This window comes from Mobula hypostoma, chromosome 6 (genome assembly GCF_963921235.1).
Source record: "Mobula hypostoma chromosome 6, sMobHyp1.1, whole genome shotgun sequence".
Taxonomy (NCBI): domain Eukaryota; kingdom Metazoa; phylum Chordata; class Chondrichthyes; order Myliobatiformes; family Myliobatidae; genus Mobula; species Mobula hypostoma.
Window position 1 is genome coordinate 27,115,883 of NC_086102.1, and position 19,362 is coordinate 27,135,244.

The 19,362-nt window shown below is 37.4% G+C and overlaps 2 protein-coding genes across 9 annotated transcripts in view; one reads left to right on the plus strand and one right to left on the minus strand.

Annotated features, from left to right (window-relative positions):
• Positions 1 to 1,587, plus strand: part of LOC134347480 (protein downstream neighbor of son homolog) — a 33,987-nt gene extending 32,400 nt beyond the window's left edge. For 2 of the 3 annotated variants that reach the window (XM_063049805.1, XM_063049803.1), the window contains one exon: positions 341 to 1,587. In XM_063049805.1, coding sequence (XP_062905875.1) covers positions 341 to 481 — 141 coding nt within the window. In that variant the 3' untranslated portion in view covers positions 482 to 1,587. The remainder of the gene's footprint in view (positions 1 to 340) is intronic. The other variant, XM_063049804.1, reaches the window with a different exon arrangement.
• A 3,530-nt stretch (positions 1,588 to 5,117) lies between these two features.
• Positions 5,118 to 19,362, minus strand: part of LOC134347881 (protein SON-like) — a 54,319-nt gene continuing 40,074 nt past the window's right edge. For 2 of the 6 annotated variants that reach the window (XM_063050445.1, XM_063050444.1), the window contains exons 7-12: positions 15,058 to 15,168; positions 13,095 to 13,211; positions 7,654 to 7,801; positions 6,470 to 6,538; positions 6,096 to 6,211; positions 5,118 to 5,351 (exon numbers count right to left, since the gene is read on the minus strand). In XM_063050445.1, the coding sequence (XP_062906515.1) occupies positions 5,196 to 5,351; positions 6,096 to 6,211; positions 6,470 to 6,538; positions 7,654 to 7,801; positions 13,095 to 13,211; positions 15,058 to 15,168 (717 nt within the window). In that variant the 3' untranslated portion in view covers positions 5,118 to 5,195. Of the gene's footprint in view, positions 5,352 to 6,095; positions 6,212 to 6,469; positions 6,539 to 7,653; positions 7,802 to 7,838; positions 9,961 to 10,791; positions 10,911 to 13,094; positions 13,212 to 15,057; positions 15,169 to 19,362 lie in introns of those variants that run through there. The other 4 variants (XM_063050446.1, XM_063050450.1, XM_063050449.1 and 1 more) reach the window with 4 other exon arrangements.

Here is a 19,362-nt window from a genome sequence, read left to right on the forward strand (position 1 = left end):
TAAATATTAGAAAACACTTGATGACAGTGTAATTATTTTGACTTCTCCCTTGGAGCTGTTTTAATTCAAATAGATAAGCTGTTTCCCTAGATGGCTTTACTTACTTGGCAAGATGTCTGAACTTTAGGAACACATACTCTTGTGACTAGCTTGAATTTCAGACAAAATTTAAATGTAGATCCTTTGGGATGTTGGGTGACGAATAGTGTGGTTATCTCAATGCCATCTAGGAAGTGGAATTTCATTGAGATCATGTACTTTGCTTAATATAAACCAGTTACACTCTCGTGTTTTCATTTACTATTTGCATGCTGAGCATTCAAATCCCCTTTTGTTTTAGCAGGACCCCTCTTCGGGTGAACTGTCTAATTATGGTCTACACCCAGAAACTCTGAATCAACTAATGCAACAGCCAACTATTGGAAAATCCTCCATGAAGCATCTAGAAATGAAGGACTATCGGTATTTGTGGAAATTGTAATTGCTGAAATTCCAGTAGGACTTGTGACTGACTCAGAAGTCACCTTCATGGATGTTGAGACAACATGCAACTAAATGCTGGAGAAAACGGCAGATGGATTTTATAAATGAATGTTGATTGAAGCAGAGGACCAAAAAATAGACATTAAATGACACATACCAAACCTATTTATTACATTATACATTAGTATTAGCCGTGTTGTTTAAAATTGTTTTTAATGCATATAATAAATGCATTTCAAATTTTTTGTGATGCTGGGTCATTACAGGCTATTTGAAATAAGGGATTTTTTTTTGAACCATTGGATCAGTGAGATTCTACTACGGTAAATACAGTTTCTCTGGAAATGAGGGGCTATTAATGTGTAGGATAATGAATTCTCGATTTAAAGGAGATGGAGGTGGATAGAATACTATTTGACTTTTTCATTAGGGTAAAATTATGAGTATTAGAGAATGCGTCTAAATTATATTTAGCTTTATTTTATCTAGGAGATTGTTAACAGCTAGTAGCCTTTTCTCGTTAAATAATTCCCTGCTATTGGATGTGTTAGAAATCAACCTTGTCAAATATTGTGACAAGTATGATTTCCATATCATCAACCCCACAATTTACTGGCATGCATGTTCTCTCCAGTTAACTGTATCAGTAACAAGGTTTATATCAGTGTTTATATATTGGTATATATTAACACTGGTATAAGAATTGCAGTCATTTTTTTCATACACTGCCACAGAGAGAAAGCAAATAAGCAAACAAAGTTTTAGGGTTGTATTAATCTCTCGAATGTGAGGTTTTGGTTATTTAGCCTGTGAATATAGTGTACAGTTAACACTGAAATAGGATGAGGATTAACTAGATCTCAACTGATACAGTTTAAGATTCTGGCACATTTTAGTTTGTAGCAAACTGCTTGTTGATTTAATCATAAATCAATTTATAAAGGAAAATGTAAAGTAATTCTAAATCTCAAACTAGAAAAGATATACTGTATATAGTCAGTTTTTAACTTAAACAATCTATATTCAACAATGGGCAAATATTGTTATTCCACTTGCTGGATCCAGTGCCTTTTCAGCTGCATTTAAAGTGCTTAATTGACTATTTATTAAGTATTAAATATTCAAATTAAGCTTTGTTTGAGTCTTTTCTTTAATCAGACAAGCATAGGCACTTTCTCAACTTATACTTGTCATCCAAATGTTATGCACTATCTAATTGAAAAGTAGAAATCAAACCATTATTTCAATTTCCAGCTTTTAGTTGACAAAGGTCAAGCATACATTGGAGGCTGAGCTTGGACTGTATTAGATTTTAAAACATTGAGTGTTGTTTGTTTTCCTTGTATTGTTTGCATGACTTTTTCCACACATTCGGTGTTTGACAGTATTTTAATAGATTCTTTTGGGTTTCTTTGTTTTGTAGCTGCCTGTAAGAAGATAAGTCTCAGTTGTATATTGTGTACATTTGATAACTTCGAAAAAGCTAGTAAAAGCTGAGAGATGACAGTTGTCAGCAGTAGGTCAGTCCAGTTTATATTAAAAAAAAACTTCAATTTCTAAACACAATCCACATCTTAAATGGTAACTTGCTGTGCATTCATTATGTGTGAAGTTAAAATGCCAGTCAAGCTTCAGACAATTCAGGGTCTGATATATCATTTGTATTCATCGAATGATAATTTCATGGATCCTAGTCCTGTGCAACAATAGTTCTAACATTTTTTCACTGCCACTATATAATTAGATGCAATATTTCTCATGAGCTAAGGCTGTTGATTTCACAAATACCAGTCCTTCCAGTAGTTCTTTTGGAAACACTAACAAGAGAAAATCTGCAGATGCTCGAAATCTGTCCAAAACACACAAAATGCTGGAGGAACTCAGCAGGCCGGGCAGCATCAATGGAAAACCTATGGAAAAGATGCTTCCTGGCCTGCTGAGTTCATCTAGCATTTTGTGTGTGTAGTTCTTTAGGGTAAATGTTTTCCCATTGTGTATACTCTATCTCAAAGTTTAAGACTTTTATCTTGGATTATGGTGCTTATGACTGTAGCCAGTCAACTGTGCTCAACCTCTTTAGGAAGGCTGATCAAAACTAGTGCAACTTCAGAAGCATTCAAAGAAAGATCAAGCTGACAAAAAAATCACCTGAATCAGTCAAGGTTAGTTTCATAATGTTGGAAGAATAAGCGAAGACCCTTCGGGAAGGGTAAGATGAAGGAACACATACCAATCCTCATAGAGGGATCAGAAGTGGAGAGAGCGAGCAGCTTCAAGTTCCTGAGTGTCAAGATCTCTGAGGATCTAACCTGGTCCCAAAATATTGATGTAGTTATACAGAAGGCAAGTTAGTGGCTAATTAGGAGTTCGAAGAGATTTGGCATGTCAACAAATACACTCAGAAACTCCTATAGTTGTACCGTGGAGAGCATTCTGACAGGCTGCATCACTGTCTGGTATGGAGGGGCTACTGCACAGGACCGAAAGAAGCTGCAGAAGGTTGTAAATCTAGTCAGCTCCATCTTGGGTACTAGCCTACAAAGTACCCAGGAAATCTTTAGGGAGCGGTGTCTCAGAAAAGCAGCATCCATTATTAAAGATGTCCAGCATCCAGGGCATACCCTTTTCTCACTGTTACCATCAGGTAGAAGGTACAGAAGCCTGAAGGCACACACTCAGCGATTTAAGAATAGCTTCTTCCCCTCCGCCATCCAATTCCTAAGTGGACATTGAATCTTTGGACACTACCTTTTTATTTAATATACAGTATCTGTTCTTGCACGTTTTTTAAAACCTATTCAATATAATTGATTTTCTTATTTATTTATTTTTTCTGTGCTAGATTATGTACTGCATTGAACTGCTGCTGCTAAGTTAACAAATTTCACGTCACATGCTGATAAACCTGATTCTAAATCTGATTCCATTTTTACAGAAAAGCAAACCTACTGAATGTCTATGTACTCTTAATTTTGGCCAACATTATATTTACAGGTACAGTCGACCTTCACTAATCCGACTACCTGTAATCCAGTTCCTTCTATAATCTGGCACTGATTTCAATTTTTCTGCACAACTGTAATTTTAAATTTCCCAGGCTACCATACCAATCTGCGCATTGTTTTGGTTGCGCTAGATCTGTTCACGTGTTGGCGCGCTCTTGTAAGCACAGACAGATGATTCCTCCTTGTTTTCCTGCATTTATTAATATCATTGGCTCTATTACGGCCCCAGTGAGTAAAGGAAATGCACCTCATGCTGTGAAGCGAAAACACCGCACATTATCCATTAAAGATAAGGTTGAACTCTTGGAAAAAACTGGACAGTGGTGTATCGGTGAAAAGCTTCTGTGAGTGTTACAACATTGGCTCTTCCACAGTGTACGATATAAAGAAACAAAGAAAAACTGCATTTTTTTTTGCTGATAGTAGCTCAAAGAAACAGCTGTGCATAAGAAAAACAATGAAAGACGGAAGAAGTTCGGAACTAGATAAAGTGCTGATAACGTGGTTTAATCCTCGTGTAAGTGAAAGTGTTGAACTATCTGGAGATATGGTGAAGGAACAAACAAAAGTTTCATGAAGAATTAGGACTAGATTATGACTGTGACTATAGTGAAGGCTGGCTTCATCGGCTCAAGCAGTGTCATAGCTTACAGTTTCGTGCAGTGTGTGGTGAAAAACATTCAGCAGACAAGGAAGCAGCAGCAGTTTGTTGAAGAAACTTGTGCCAGTTCCTGCTGCTTCACTCGTTTTTCAAGATGAAGATGTTGATGATCCTGACAACCCCACACTTGCAGACATGTAACTTTGCCTGAAGGTATATTAAACGTCTCACTTTAGAAGCGGAAGTGCTCTACTTTTCTATAATAGTTAATTCTTGTACATTTACCTGCACCCTTTATTTTATCTGTGCCATTACAGTATATTACTATTAAAATTTCACTTGCTACTCATTTAATATTTACATTTCATTATTATCTAACTTGTACTGATTTACATGATATTTTAAAGGTACGATGAGGCGCTTAGCTATTGCTTAATGTGATCCTTTTGTAATTCGGCATTTTCGCTAATCAGGAACTCCTCATGTCCCAGTGGTGCCAGATTATAGAAGGTCGACCTGTACAGGCAGGTTGAAAGGGGGACCTCTACCTATCATTTGCAACTCAGTATCTCAGAATACTGGATTGCTAGTTGTCTGATATTCTGTTAAACCCAGAAGCTGAACTGCAACAGGTTAGGTGTACTTTGATTATAGTGCCCTGCTTCATGACAGTAACAGTGAGTGCTTGTATACGAGGCAACTGGTAACATCTGAGAAAGTCAAGTTAATGCCTAGTGTTTTTTCTTCTAGTGTTTTAAAATTTTACTCTAAATATTTTGCTATTAGGCATTTCAAAATACTTAAGCTTTTGAAAACTGGCAAGCTCTCGAGACGGTCGAGATGGAGCCTCCGGGTAAGTGCCTGAAGCCCGCTCTGAGCTACATATGCATGTCCAACTCTCCAAGAAAAAGTTCAGATGGATAGGGAATATGGGCAGGGGGCTAGGCCCAGAATGACTCTGCCTGAGTAGGAACCAGATACCATAGTTAAAACCATTTAACAGTGCATGAAAAAGTTGCTTTCAAAATAATCATCAAGTAATTGCTAGTATAATAAAACTTTATTTACAAAATTGCTGAACAATTTTCAAAGTAGTGCAAAATAATTTATGGAGGGTCATCCTTAGAACTTGTGGCTGAAGTAGCACCTTCTTTTGGAACAAGTCCTATGGCCTGTAGAGCAATGGTGGCTGCTGAGGCTTTTGCATGCTTCTTATTGGGACTAGCAAGGCTGGGTTTGTACTCTGTGCCATTGATCATCACCTGTCACAAAAATGTATATCATCCTCTGTAAATGCAGTAGTCATAGGCTCACCATATTTTTCAATTTATTTCAGAATATTAAATGTTTAGCTACATAAAACATTTACGCTAACAAATGGTTGCAAGGATGCAGTTGTTTACAGATGGCAAAATTTAATAAAGATTTATATACAGTCCAAATCTTAGTGTCTAGTTTAATGTTGCTTCATCTTTGCTCACCACCTAGCTCAGATCAAATATGTTAATTCTATTCTGTTCATGTCATGAAAATGGGAAAATGATTACATCTTCATTTACAAGCACATTTTAATACAATCGAACTTATTTTTATATACTATAGGAAAACACATTCGAGAAAATCACAAAAATAATAAGACCTTTGATTTCCTTTGCCAGCTCTGACTTTCACCATTCCAACTTTCATACTGATGTTACTACATTTAATTTTATTTGGCCCTTCCTGAATACTGCTATGTAAAGTTGTGTACTTTAGAATTTGTATTTAATTTTGATTAAACCTTGTTGCTAAAATGTACAAGGGTCAAAACAGTTGAAAGGCATACTATTTCCAAGATTCTCCAGATTGGTAATCCTGCCCAGACGAAATGTTATTACATCATTACTTGGAATCTACTGCCCAATCCAAAAGCATATGTTTGATTGAATCTTACAACTGGTAGTTTTGTTGTGTAAATAACAAATTAATGTGCTTCAGAAAATATTGCTAATAATGACTTTCCTCACCTTGAAAAGAAAATGTTTACAGTGATCTGGGCCACTGTCACAAACCATCAAAAATTTAGGTGGTGGCCATTTTCTCTTGTTACAAATTTCTATCAAAGCAGAAACTGGGTGTTTTCCTAAGGATTAAACAAAGTAATAGCAATTTGTCATAAAATGCAGGCAACCAAAATTTAACAATTTGTAGTTAAAGCAATAACTAACTTAAATCCAAAAGGTTTTTATAACCATCCAAGGAAACAAAAAAAAGTGTTTGTAAAAGGGTTATTAAGAAAATTGTTGATAGTTTGTAAATATTCTGGTTGAGGAGCTACTACCTAAAGTCAGCAGCAAAATATAAAGATTTTATGAATGACACTGTGGCTGTGTATTTGTACCTGACAAGTCCTTCAATATGGGGAAATTTCCAAATTTCTTCTGTGTTTTCTCTCCTTCTGCAACCAGACCTAAATGGCATAAATGTTGGATACAAATAAATAACATTGTGATATAAAGTTAAAAATGCCATTATTTTATCAGATCATGACCAAGCATTTGAAACATTAAGCTGAGTTTCAAACAGTCTTCACCTACTAAATGATGGAAAGCTTATTAAAAGAAGCAAATCTCTGGCCATGCTCACAATGATTTGCTGGAGATGAAAATCTGTCTTGGAATAAAGTTGCAGAAAGGCTGCAGCAATATAGGAGGACATTCTGACCACCGAATCTGTACCATCATTATGCTAGAGCAAACTAGCCAGACCCATTCCCCTGCCTTCCTCATAGCCTGGCATCTTGTTTCCCTTTCAAGATGATAGCCAGTCCCCTTCTGCTCTCACTGCTTCCCTAGCACTGTATTCCAGATTTTGAAATGTCCTCCAGTTATGCACGGAATCACCAAGAGGTTTATCGGAGAATCATTGGGACCAGTGTCTTGGCAAATTGCACAAACAGGATTGTAGTCATTGCTTTAAACTGGAGGAAGCTAACAGGATAGTTAATAACTTGAGAAAATTAGAGAGAAGTGCACAGGAAATTGACAAAGTGCTGTGACAGATCATGTAAGCTAAATTTTACAGCACAACGGAAGTCTTGAGTTCTTTGCTCTGGAGGGTGGAGGAAAACAGATCATTAGATGGAAATAAATATTTGAAAGATTAAGGAACTAAGGGCTGTAGGGAGCCGGCCCAGAAGAGATGAGGCCAGCAGAGATGGGCTATGTTCATATTGCATAGCTTCTCAAATCTTTTTCAGCTGATCCACTCCCTCCCCACCAACATGCACAATTTTTACCCAACTTCGCACTTGACCCTAAACCACTGCTCTCACTTCGTTTCATTTCATCGTTTCCAATGCAATGCTCTACTAGGAGCACACGTTAAGTCAAAACTGACCATAAATATTTCAATCTATTTTCTGAATACATAAACATTGTGGAAACCACACACCTGATTTATCACACTAGTGACATCAATCTTAATGATTAACATAGAAAACCGACATTAACATTAGTTGAATGGTTGTTGCTGTAATGCTACTCCATGCTATATTGATGAGCTAAAGCCACAAAGCATCTTCACCTTTACGGTCAGTCTTGAAGTCAACAACAATAGGTTCTACCGGTCCATTTTTGTTTTTCCCCAGCCCTTCTCCTTCTCTCCATCCCATTTTCTGCATCAATTGTGCTCCCATTCCTCCAGTTAAAGGTGCAGCTTTCAGGAACTGATCCTGTTCGTAAGTAGACAGGTAGACAGAGGTCAAAGTAGCCTTTTACAGCTACACTGATCAACACAATTTCCAATTTCTGGAATGCATTATTACATAATACATCTTAAAATATAAATCCAAATTACAATTGTAAATAATTAAGTCATTGTTTAAGTCACAAGAGCTTTCAAGAAACATGCTTCAAAAAGACTGTGCATAGCGTAGTCATAATTGGAAAGGAATGTGGGTGAGAGTTTACTCAGAATGGGTCTCAGAATGAAATTAATTTAATATTTAACTTGGAATATTATGAAAGTAAAAGAGACTGCAAACTTGGTAACAAATGATCAGAATTGCTTACAACTGAAGGTCAACAAGCAATAAGAGGATAGCTCAAAAAGGGACAAATTAATGTGAGCAAGAAACATGGTCGGCATTTGTATAAAATGAACAGTTTTGGATATTAGTGGTCTTGGGTAGAATGCAGCATAAAAGCTGCAAAGCTGAACATTTGGTAACAGTGTGAATTCATTGCATTAAGTGATGTTGGAATGATTCATTTAAGCTTATATAGAAAAGAATATGCCCTCCACCACAAAATGCTAAATTAAACTGCACATCTGCCTGCACAGAGTCTATATCCCGCAATTCTCTGCCTGTTCCCGTGTCAGTCAGCCAGTCAGTCCTTGGCGGTCAGTATTTTGAATTTTGTGTAGTGCCTAATACATGCTTTGTAACAATAAAAAAGCCTTTCATTGGCCAAATAAAATATGAAAATAAGATTGTCTAAAATATGCAAAGTCACTGTGTAGGTTGCAGGCGGTGGAAAATGTGGAGTCTGAAATTGCTTGGAACAGGTATCCCTGTCTCAAATCTTCCTGATTCAGACTCATCCTCAGATGTGAGTTGTAATGCTCCAAACCTGAGAAATGTTGGTGAGGAATATCTGGATTTTTTTAGAGCCATAGAGTAATAAAGCAGAATGGTACAGAAAAAGGCCCTTTGGCCCATCTAATCTGTTATTCACCCTAGTCCCATCAACCCCTAGCTGAACAATACTCTCCCATCCATGTATTTATCCAAACTTCTCTATAATGTTGCAATGAAACCAGCATCCACTAATTCCACTGGCAGCTCTCACCACCCTCTAAGTGAAGAGGCTCCCCTCTCAGGCTTCCCTTAAATGACAGACCTCTAGTTCTAGTCACACTCAACCTCACTAAAAAAAAAGCTTGTTTTCATTTACTGTATCTGAACACCTCATAATTTTGTATACTTCCATGAAATCTCCCCTCATTCTCCCACACTCCGGGGAATAAAGTTCTAACCTATTCAACCTTTCCATGTAACTCAGTTCTTTAAGTCCTAGCAACAGCCTTGTAAATTTTCTCTGTATTCTTCCAACCTTACTGATGTCTTTCCTGTCAGAAGGTGACCAGAACTGCACACAAGACACCAAATCTGGCCTCACCAACATCTTACTCAAATTCAACATAAAATCCCAACTCCTGCACTCAGTACCCAGATTTATGAAAGTCACTGTGCCATAAGTTCTCTTTACCATCCTATTTACCTGTGACACCACTTTCAAGGAATTATGGATATGTACTCCCAGATCCCTTTATTCTACCCCGCTCCTCTGTGCCTTGTCATTCATTGTGTAAGTCCTACCCTGGTTGTCAAAGTGCAACACCTCACACTTGTCTGCATTAAATTCCGTCAGTCATTTTATCAGACCATTTTTCCAGCTGGTCCAGTCACGCTGCAAGCTTTGATAGCCTTCCTCATTGTCCACTATGCTCCAAATCTTAGTGTCATCCATAAATTTGTTGATCCAAGACTCCAGAATTTATTCACATCTCGTACAGAGATGCATAGTCATAACAGGGCTGGTATAGCCTGTAACATGTTGTATAACGGGAAGACATTTGAGATGGAGAGCAAGGATTCCGCAGAGGCTGATACTATGGAACACGTGTGAAGTATTTCCTACATGTGACATTATGTTAGGTTGCCCATGACAACAAGACAGCTAAAAGGACTTAATTGGCAAATGATCTGCATACCGTGAAGCCGATGCTCAGAGCTCAATCATGAACCATCACCTTTCTTTGCCCTTCCCCTCTGCCTACCAGCTTGTAGAGGTAAAGGACAATTAATACCTCAAAGGGAATGTAATCCTGCAGTCAGATGTACAATTTTAATGGTTAGTATAAGAGTTAAAGTGCGGTAATAAGGCAAACCTTGTAACTCTATAAAGAATACAAGTTTGAACAAGTTTCATTGTTCTTAAAGATTTAAGGGGGGATGATATAATGTCCCATTGCCTTGAATATCAAGATGATGCCCCGAATTCTATAACTAAAAGTTATCCTGCTCAGGAAGATATTAGATATCCATCTGTACTGTACTGTTGCTTTTACTTCAGCTACACTGAAAGCAACTATTATTAACTTTTAATGAACTCCTCTTTCCAAACATAAAGAAGCACCCCCCCCCACACAATGGTTTTGAGGCCCACCTCTGACAAATGTGTTACACCACAGTAAACACATTTACATATAGGCATTTCCATCATTTCCAGCACAGGGAAAGGTAAAACAGCAAAATCTAATTAAAATGTTAAACCATGCAAATATAATTTACTTCAATAAGGTCATTGCTTTTAAATTTAAAAGAACTTTTGCAAGAGCTCCATATGTAAAAAGATAAAACTCATTGAAGGACTGAATTAAGAATCATTTAATTTATTTAGAAAAAGGTTTAGTAATTAACCTTTTAACTGTTTTTATACATATGTGACTATTTTTATTAAAGCAAACCATAAAACTTAAATATGTTTTCATTACAATGAATAAGAAGGATATTTGAAACTTTAAAACTGTTTCTTTAATAACATATTGGAACACATGCAAAAACTGTCTAAAACAGCTTAAAGTAGCTCTTCAAATAAACCAAGGACGTTGAATACCAGGAGACTCCTCCCAAAAACCTGGATGGTTTTTACTTACTTCTGTTTCCTTCTTGCCCTGATTTTCCAGGAACCTCACAAAAGAAAGAGGCAACCATGCAGAGAATGATACAAACCCCAGCCAATGTCGCCCAGGGTTCCGTCCTGCTTTTGTACCTGCTTTGCAATGATAGAATTTTTTTATCATCAACATCTGTTTCAGTATTTTTCAATATGTATTCAGTTCACAAATCCAATTTCACTACGTTATGGACTGCACACAACTTACACAGAAAAGAGATCTAAAAACAAAGAATTTATTACAAAGTATTTTCTTTCCATATTTTCAACTATCAAGGTCTGGAATTCATTAACCCAGTATATAATTACTAATGACATAAAATCTTGCTCATAGATGTTTCGCAATCAAACTTGGGTATAGAAAACAATAAGTTTTATTCAAAATTATTTGCAACACCTACAATATAATGTTCCTGAGAAAGACAAACTTAGTGTTTAGAAACCTTCTAAATATACAAATAAGATTTGTCATAATACATTGAGGGAGATTTCTGCTTGTATTTAAAAAGTCAAAGCACTTTCAGGGCAAGGGGTGATTAAGAGTTCATGTCAGCTTAGATCTCCACAACTTAATAGAGAAAAAAACTTATGAATTTAACTATCAAAGCATAATGATAGCAGATACCCTTGTTAACTAGATTTTAGTTTATGGAGCTACTTCAGGCAAAAAAGTATTGCAGTTCTGGTTACTGAGATGGATGGGAAGGTGAAAAGTGCCCTTAATGAAGGACCTTAAACTTCAAGGAGATTGTCTGGATGTTTGATAGCCTTACAAACATTGAAGAAAGCAGCTTGGAATATCCTTGCCATTTTACCCAACCCTTAACACTGCTCAAGGTAGAATCCTGAAAGTGGAGGAAGAATTAAAAATGCAGAATTCAAAAGTAGAGGAAAGTGATGCAAATGAGGTAAGACAGCAGCAGGCAAGGCACAAATTACCAAGCCTCACATACTTCTAGGAGTTGAACCGTCAAATTCAAAGTAGAATTTGTTAAGATTAGGAGGGAAACAAAATCCTTGACAATTTCCAACGACCATCAAATGCACTAATGAATTCTGCCAAATGGTATAAATCTAAAAGGCATAAGTTTTTTTTACGCATTCATGGTATACTTAAAACAAGATATATGAAACAATTGTTTCATACCAATTTGGATTTGGACTAATTCAGTTAAATTCTCTTTGCATAACTGCATCTCTTGTTTGTGAACTGGATACACCACTGAACATAAACTGAAACAGACATTAGTTTTTTTTCCTCATTGACGACAGAAGCGAAACATGAACCATAAATTATTCAACATTTTGTAAAAGAAATACAGAAATGCAAAGCATTACTTCCTTTTACTATTTCTGTCTTGTTTAGACTGAAAGCAACTTGTGCTGCCAGTATTGAATCCTACTGATACTTAAGTAAAAAAACATTTGGTTAGGCTAAAGAGAGCTTTAAAACCCTATAATTTTATGAATGGCCCAGGATAACATAACTTTTAAAAATCCTTTAAGTTTAACCTAATGGTTCTGATTAATATCAATTTTGAAGCAGTAAATAATAATATCACAAGTAATATGCCAAGTTTCATCTTTTCCCTTCTAAAGATTCTTACCAAAGTCCTCAGAAATCCTGGCTATTGAACTAAGAGATTTAATCCAGGACTCAAATGCATTTACCATTTATACACTGTCTTTCATTTTATTACCCATTTCTTCACAGCCTGTCTTAAATCAGAGCATTTGTCTTGTAAAGTGTCTTAGCATACTTGCAAGAAACAAATGCAGTGGAACCAAGTGCTTCAACCCAGTCCAAGAGGTCTCAAAATTGAGGCGAACTATGAGAGCAGCTTTCCACTCATAACAACATATTTTCTCTATTAGTCAGCTATTTCCTCTTCTACTTTTGCCAGAATAACCTCATGCAAAGCAAATGAAATCAACAAAAAGCAAAAGGTTTCTACAGAGAGCTTTATCTGTAGGTCATATTCTATATAGGATGCACGTAAAAAACAGCACCATTTAATGCAGAATGTCAATCAATATAAAATGGGCAGAAAGAACTCTTCTTTTTCAAGTACTTAAGATTTGATTCAGATCAGCAGCCACTTAGAGAAGAGAAATTAATTCAGTGAGATCAACTCTTTTTAAAGAGAAAACTGAAGTGGGCAATGTCAATAAGAGTTTCTTCTGGACCTCGCCCTTACTGACCCTTAACACACTCTTAAACTGTTGTAGACTTTTCTACTTCAAAGCTGGTAATAAAAAGATATCTGCAACTATGCCCATTACCTTCCTGATCCAGGCTTGAGGACCACTATGTGTTAATTCCTCATAGGTCAAGACTTGTACTCCAGTACTACCTGTGAACTGACCAGGCAGAGAGTTTGCCTGAGCCCACACATCAATCTGACAAAAAGAAAATATATTGAAACCACATTAAACCATTGAATACTTGGTGTAAATCCAATTACATCAAAATAACTTGACATAAATATTCAAAATCTATTGATATGTTGTCAGTCTAGAGGGCTAACGATATTACATTTACTCCAACTCAGAAAGGCTGCTCAGACCCACCAGTCTACGGAAGATTAGCACAGAAATTCCAACACAGAGGCGATCAATTTGACTCAACCTATCTGTGCTGCATTTATCTCCCACCTGGCCTATAGTCCTTCAATTGTTTTTACTCCATTCAGCTATCCAATCTGATCTTGAATATTGGTATGGTTCCTGTTTCAACAAATCACCATGAAGGTGAAATACACAGCCTTGTTGTCTGATTGAAGAGGTTTACTTGTTCATTGTCCCAAAATCTATCTATAGTCATTTTTTTCTAAACCATCTTCAAATATGAATATTTTGAATTGGAATTCACCCTTAACAAAGACATTCAGTTATTTGAATCAAATATTTTAATAACAAATCTGTTAGTATTAATACAATTAATCCAGTTTTAAACAGAAAGAAGCTCCTATAAATAAATAGAGCATTTTGAGTATCTGAGTATGCAAGAATTATCTGGGAGATGGGACACGGGCTATCCAAATTAAAAACTAAAAATGATTATGCTCCACATAAAATTGTTCCTTGGAGAGAATCAATTTACATTAGCTAGATTTTAATGCTAAGTGGTTATACCTTCATCCATTACAACAGATGATTCTCTGCAGAGGTTAGAAAGATGTGTTGCAACCTTATTAATACTTATTGATGTATAGTACATATATGCTTAGTATAATGAGTGTGTTGTATGATGATCCCAGACAGCAGGAGCTAAGAGTATCTTCTGTTCAGCAAAAAATAAAAATACAAATGCTGCCCATTTTAATGGTTGTTCTGAACCTGAGAAGCTACATACCCACTCTATGCATCTACTCCCAATGCAACTTAAAATAGAATTGTCATCCATTACACACCTTTTACAACATGAAGCAGCCGCTGGAAAGAACTCTTCTAAAGTTATGGTTTACATTATCTAATTACAACTTAGAAAGAAATTTGTTTAAGCCAGTCATCAATTAAAATTATATTTGCATTTACATTAAGAAAGGCTTCTAATTTCAGATTCAAATAAAAACTACTGTAAGCAATGTCAGTTCAGATGGTTGTTCATTGAACATTAACGTGGTGGGTGGATAATAACTTTGTAATCTTAGTCAACTATTTGGCAACACTTGCTGTAAAGAATTGAATATGTGACATTACTTCTTAGGCAAGGTCCCAAGGATGACCAGCAAGCATAGAGCACTCCTCAGAAGAAAATGAAAATCAAGAAAGGAAAATTTAGGAGACAGAAAGTAAACTGTTAAAACATAATTAAAAGTGAGTGAACAGTGGAAGGATAAAATTGCTTTGAAATTGAAGCTACGAGGAATGACAATGACAATGCAAGAACTCAGTAGAAAACAAAAAGGTTAACATTTAGATGTAATCATGTCTTTCAAAAATGCTATCAATCACTTCACAGAAAACAAATGGGAAAGCAGTGACCAGGGACTTGTGGTAAGGTCCTCAATTAGATGAATGATCTATTGGTGCTAAATGAGTGAGGGATGAGGATCAGGCCATGAGAGGAATTCTACTCTCCTTCCAACAGTGGCATGGAGAGCTTTTCTGGTGATTTACAATGTAGTATACACCCTCCAGTGGAGTATCAGCCAAGATTTCAGACGACCACACACCAAACACTCATTTCAGAAAGAGAGCACCATTCACCTCCTCACCATTCACCAGACCATTTCCCACTTACCTGTTCCTGTGCTCTGAGTATCATTGACATTGCTTCCACGTCATACGGATTCTTAACAAGACGCTTCTGTGCGGCTGCTCTCTCACTCATTGTTGCAGAAATATCCACAACCTAGAACACAAAATGCTAACATTCTATTTGGAGAGATATAAACTGCAGAGCATTTTCTTCTTCAAACAATTTTAGGCTTTGTTTCTTGGCTCTTTATTGAAATCTGAACAGCCCACATTCAATTATTTGACAATGGCACAGCAGTTTATGTTACCAGAATTGTTTCCATGTTGTATGACTCTACTGTGGAGATAGGAAAGATGCCATTAAACGGAAGAGTGCAAGATAGATTTAAGAAATATTTTTTTATTCATAGATACAGTGTAGAACAGGCCCCTCAGGCCCTTTAAGCTGCACCACCCAGGAACTCACTGATTTAACCCTAGCCTTATCACAGGACAATTTACAATGACCAATTAGCCTACTAACTGGTACATCTTTGGACTGTGGGAGGGAAGTGGAGCACCCAGAGGAAACCCATGTTGAAGCTACAAGGAATGACAATGACAATGCAAGAACTCAGTAGAAAACAAAAAGGTTAACATTTAGATATAATCATGTCTTTCAAAAATACAATCAATCACTTCACAGAAAACTCCTGTGCCCATCCACTACATAATGTACTGGGTGGGCACAGAAGTACATTCAGCCAGAGACTCATTCCTCCGAGATGCAGCACAGAGCGTCATAGGAAGTCATTCCTGCCTGTGGCCATCAAACTTTACAACTCCTCCCTTGGAGGGTCAGACACCCTGAGCTGATAGGCTGGTCCTGGACTTATTTCATAATTTACTGGCATCATTTACATATTACTATTTAACTATTTATGGTTCTATTACTATTTATTATTTATGGTGCAACTGTAACGAAAACCAATTTCCCCCAGGATCAATAAAGTATGACTATGACTATGTGGACACAGGAAGGAACATACAAATTTCCTTATGGAGGACACCAGAATTGAACTCTGAATTCCGATCTCCCGAGCAGCGTCACGCTACTACTAAGCTATTGCCAGGACTTGATGACCTGAGTTATAGAGAGAATTTGGGCAGGCTAGGTTATTTCTTGGAACATAGGAAACATAGAAAATCACATGAGGCATAGATACATAGAATGAATGTATGCAGTATTTTTTCCCAGGAAAAAGAGAATCAAAAATATAGAGCATAGGTTAAGTGAGAAGGATAAGATTGAGAAGACATCTGAGGAGCAACCTCTTCACACAGAAGGTGATGAGTATATGAAACAAGCTGCCAGAGAGCGTGGTAAAGGTGTTTACCACAAACAACACATAACAATATTTAGAAGTTATTCAGTCAGGTGCATGGATAGGAAAGATTTGAGGGATATGTGCCAAATGTGGACAAATGGGACTAACTTAAATAGACATCTTATTCAGCATGGACATGCTGGACTGAAGGGATTGTTTTCATATATTACTGTACGACTCTATGACTGGTAATCTACGGAAATGTAGCAGAGTTATTTCCCAGACGCTTGTGAAATTTAAATTCAATTAATAATTGCTATTTAGGGAAAAAAGCCACCAACCTATCATAGCAATGATCAGAATCAGAATCAGATTTAATATCACCGGCATTGTCATGAAATGAGTTAACTTTATGGCAGCAGTACAATGAAATACATGATGAATAAATACAGATAAAAAACTGACTAACATTAAGAATATATATGTCAGTTATATTTAAGTTTTAAAAAGTTGCGCAAAAAATAAAAAAATAGTGAGGTAGTGTTCATGGGTTCAATGTCCATTAAGAAATTGGATGGCAGAGGGGAAGAAGTTGTTCCTAAATATCTGAGTGTGTGCCTTCAGGCTTCTGTACCTCTTTCCTGATGGTAACATCATGAAGAGGGCATGTCCTGGGTGGTGGGGATCCTTAATGATTGACACTGCCTTCCTAAGGCACTGCTCCTTGAAGATGTCTTGGATACTATAGAAGCTTGTACTTCTGATGGAGTGACTAATTTTACAAGGTTTTGCAACTGATTTCAATCTTGTGCAGTAGCCCCTGCCCCCATACCAGACGATGGTGCAGCCAGTCAGAATGCTCTCCAGGTACATTTGTAGAAGTTTTCAAGTGTTTTAGTTGACAAATCAAATCTCCTCAAACTCTTAATGAAATATAGCCGCTGTTTAAACTTCTTTATAGCTGCAATATATTGTATCCAAGTTAGGTCCTCAGATATATTGACACCAAGGAACTTGAAATTGCTCACTCTCTCCAGTTCTGATCCCTCTATGAGGATTGGTTTGTGTTCCTTTGTCTTACCCTTCCTGAAGTCCACAACCAGCTCTTCGGTCTTGCTGATGTTGAGTGCAATATTGTTGCTGCAACGCCACTCAGCTAACTGTGCATCTTGCTCCAGTACTCCCTTTTGTCACCACCTAAAATTCTGCCAACAATGCTTGTATCATCAGGAAATTTATAGTTGGCATTTGAGCTATGCCTATCCACACAGTCACGGGCATAGAGACAGTAGAGCAGTGGGTTGAGCACACATCCCTGTGGAACGCCAGTGTTGACTGTCAGCAAGGTGGAAGTGTTATTTCTATTCCGTACAGATTGTGGTCTTCCGGTTAGGAAGTTGAAGGTCCAGCTGCAGAGGGAAGTACAGAGGTACAAAGATACTGATGAGAAAGACTAGTTGTAAAGCCCCATCTCGTTCATGAATGTCCTTCAGGAAATCTCCCAGCTTTACCCAGTATGGCCAATATATGACTCCACGTCCACCTCATGTAGCTGAATATCTAATGCCATCTGAAATAAAATAGTCAGCAGCTCACTTGTACCAGCATTACTTTGTTTAAACAAAGAATAGCACTGTATGGATCTTCTGGCATCAATGTAGGGTCTGAACTCTGACACAACCATATGGCTCATTTAACCTTGCAAGGTCCTCCACACCAACATCTAGGCATCATCTCGTCAAGCAATCATCTTACATAGCTTCACTCAAGGAATCACGTGTAAAAGGGATCTTAGGGTCTATCTCCATAGCTCTCCGAAAGTAGGTAAAGGCACGCTTGCTTTCATTGATCAGTGCATTAAGTATAAGAGTAAGGAAGTAATGTTGCAGCTGTGTAAAACTTTGGTTAGGTCATACTTAAGAATAAAGTCTGCTGTTCTGGTCAGCCCATTACAGGAAGGATGTGGAAGCTTCACAAAGGGTGCGTGAGAGGTTTACTAAGATGCTGCCTTGTTCCGATTGCATAAGCTGGAAGAAAAAGTTGGATAAACTTGGATTGTTTTCTTCGGAGAATCAAAGGCTGAGGATAGAACTGATAACGTTTATAAAATTATGGGAGGCATATATGAGGCAGGCAGTCAGAATCATTTTCCCAGGGTAGAAATATCAAATCTTTTATGATATACATTTAAGGTGAAGAAATCTTAGAGAAAGTGTCTGGGGTGAGTTTTTTGTTACACAGAGAGTGATAGGTGCTTATAACAGGATACCAGGACAGATGGTAGACAATGTTGCAGACTCTTCATCACAATCAGTGGATATTTCCTGTCCCTTCTTCAAAGTTAGTGGTTCACTGGTACACAGGCAGGAGGAAGCAGCCCAGGAGCCCTCAATATTAACTCAAGTTCTTCCGGTCAAGATGGCGCCAGCATACAATGTTCCCTCAGTTGACGTCTTCCAGATAGTCTATTTTACATCTTTTATGTCTGTTTTCCATCTTAAATATTTTTCTGGGACTGTTAGAGCCTGCAATTTACAGTCTGGGGATAGTTTGAGTGATCCAGCACTTGGCTGTCTTGAAGAAGATTCTGGTAAGTGAGCATGCACTCGTCAATACTTGAGGCAAAGAAACTTCGAAATGGGGCATGAGCTAATGTTCAACTCTGGTTTGCCAATTAAAACATTCTTTATCGCCGATAAAGCACCGAGGAAGATTGAGACATCAAGGCAAATGCAGAAGGCGAGCAAGAGATCAGTGCCAACTGCCTTCCTTTTGATCACTGCCAAGGAGCCTGTGAGCAGCCTATCACTGTGTGGCTCACTGTGGCGGGCAGGTAGGCCCCTGTGCTCATGTGGTGTCTCGCTCTTCATTGACAGAGAAGACATTATCGTGGTTCTGGGTTATTGATTGGACTATTGCGTTTATGGAATGTGGACTTTCTCAGACTTATGGTTTTTATATTCTTTGTTTTTTGCTCACTACTTTCCATTTTGCTCTACAAGGGGAGGGGTTTTGGGGGTTGATGCTCTTGTTCTGTTTTG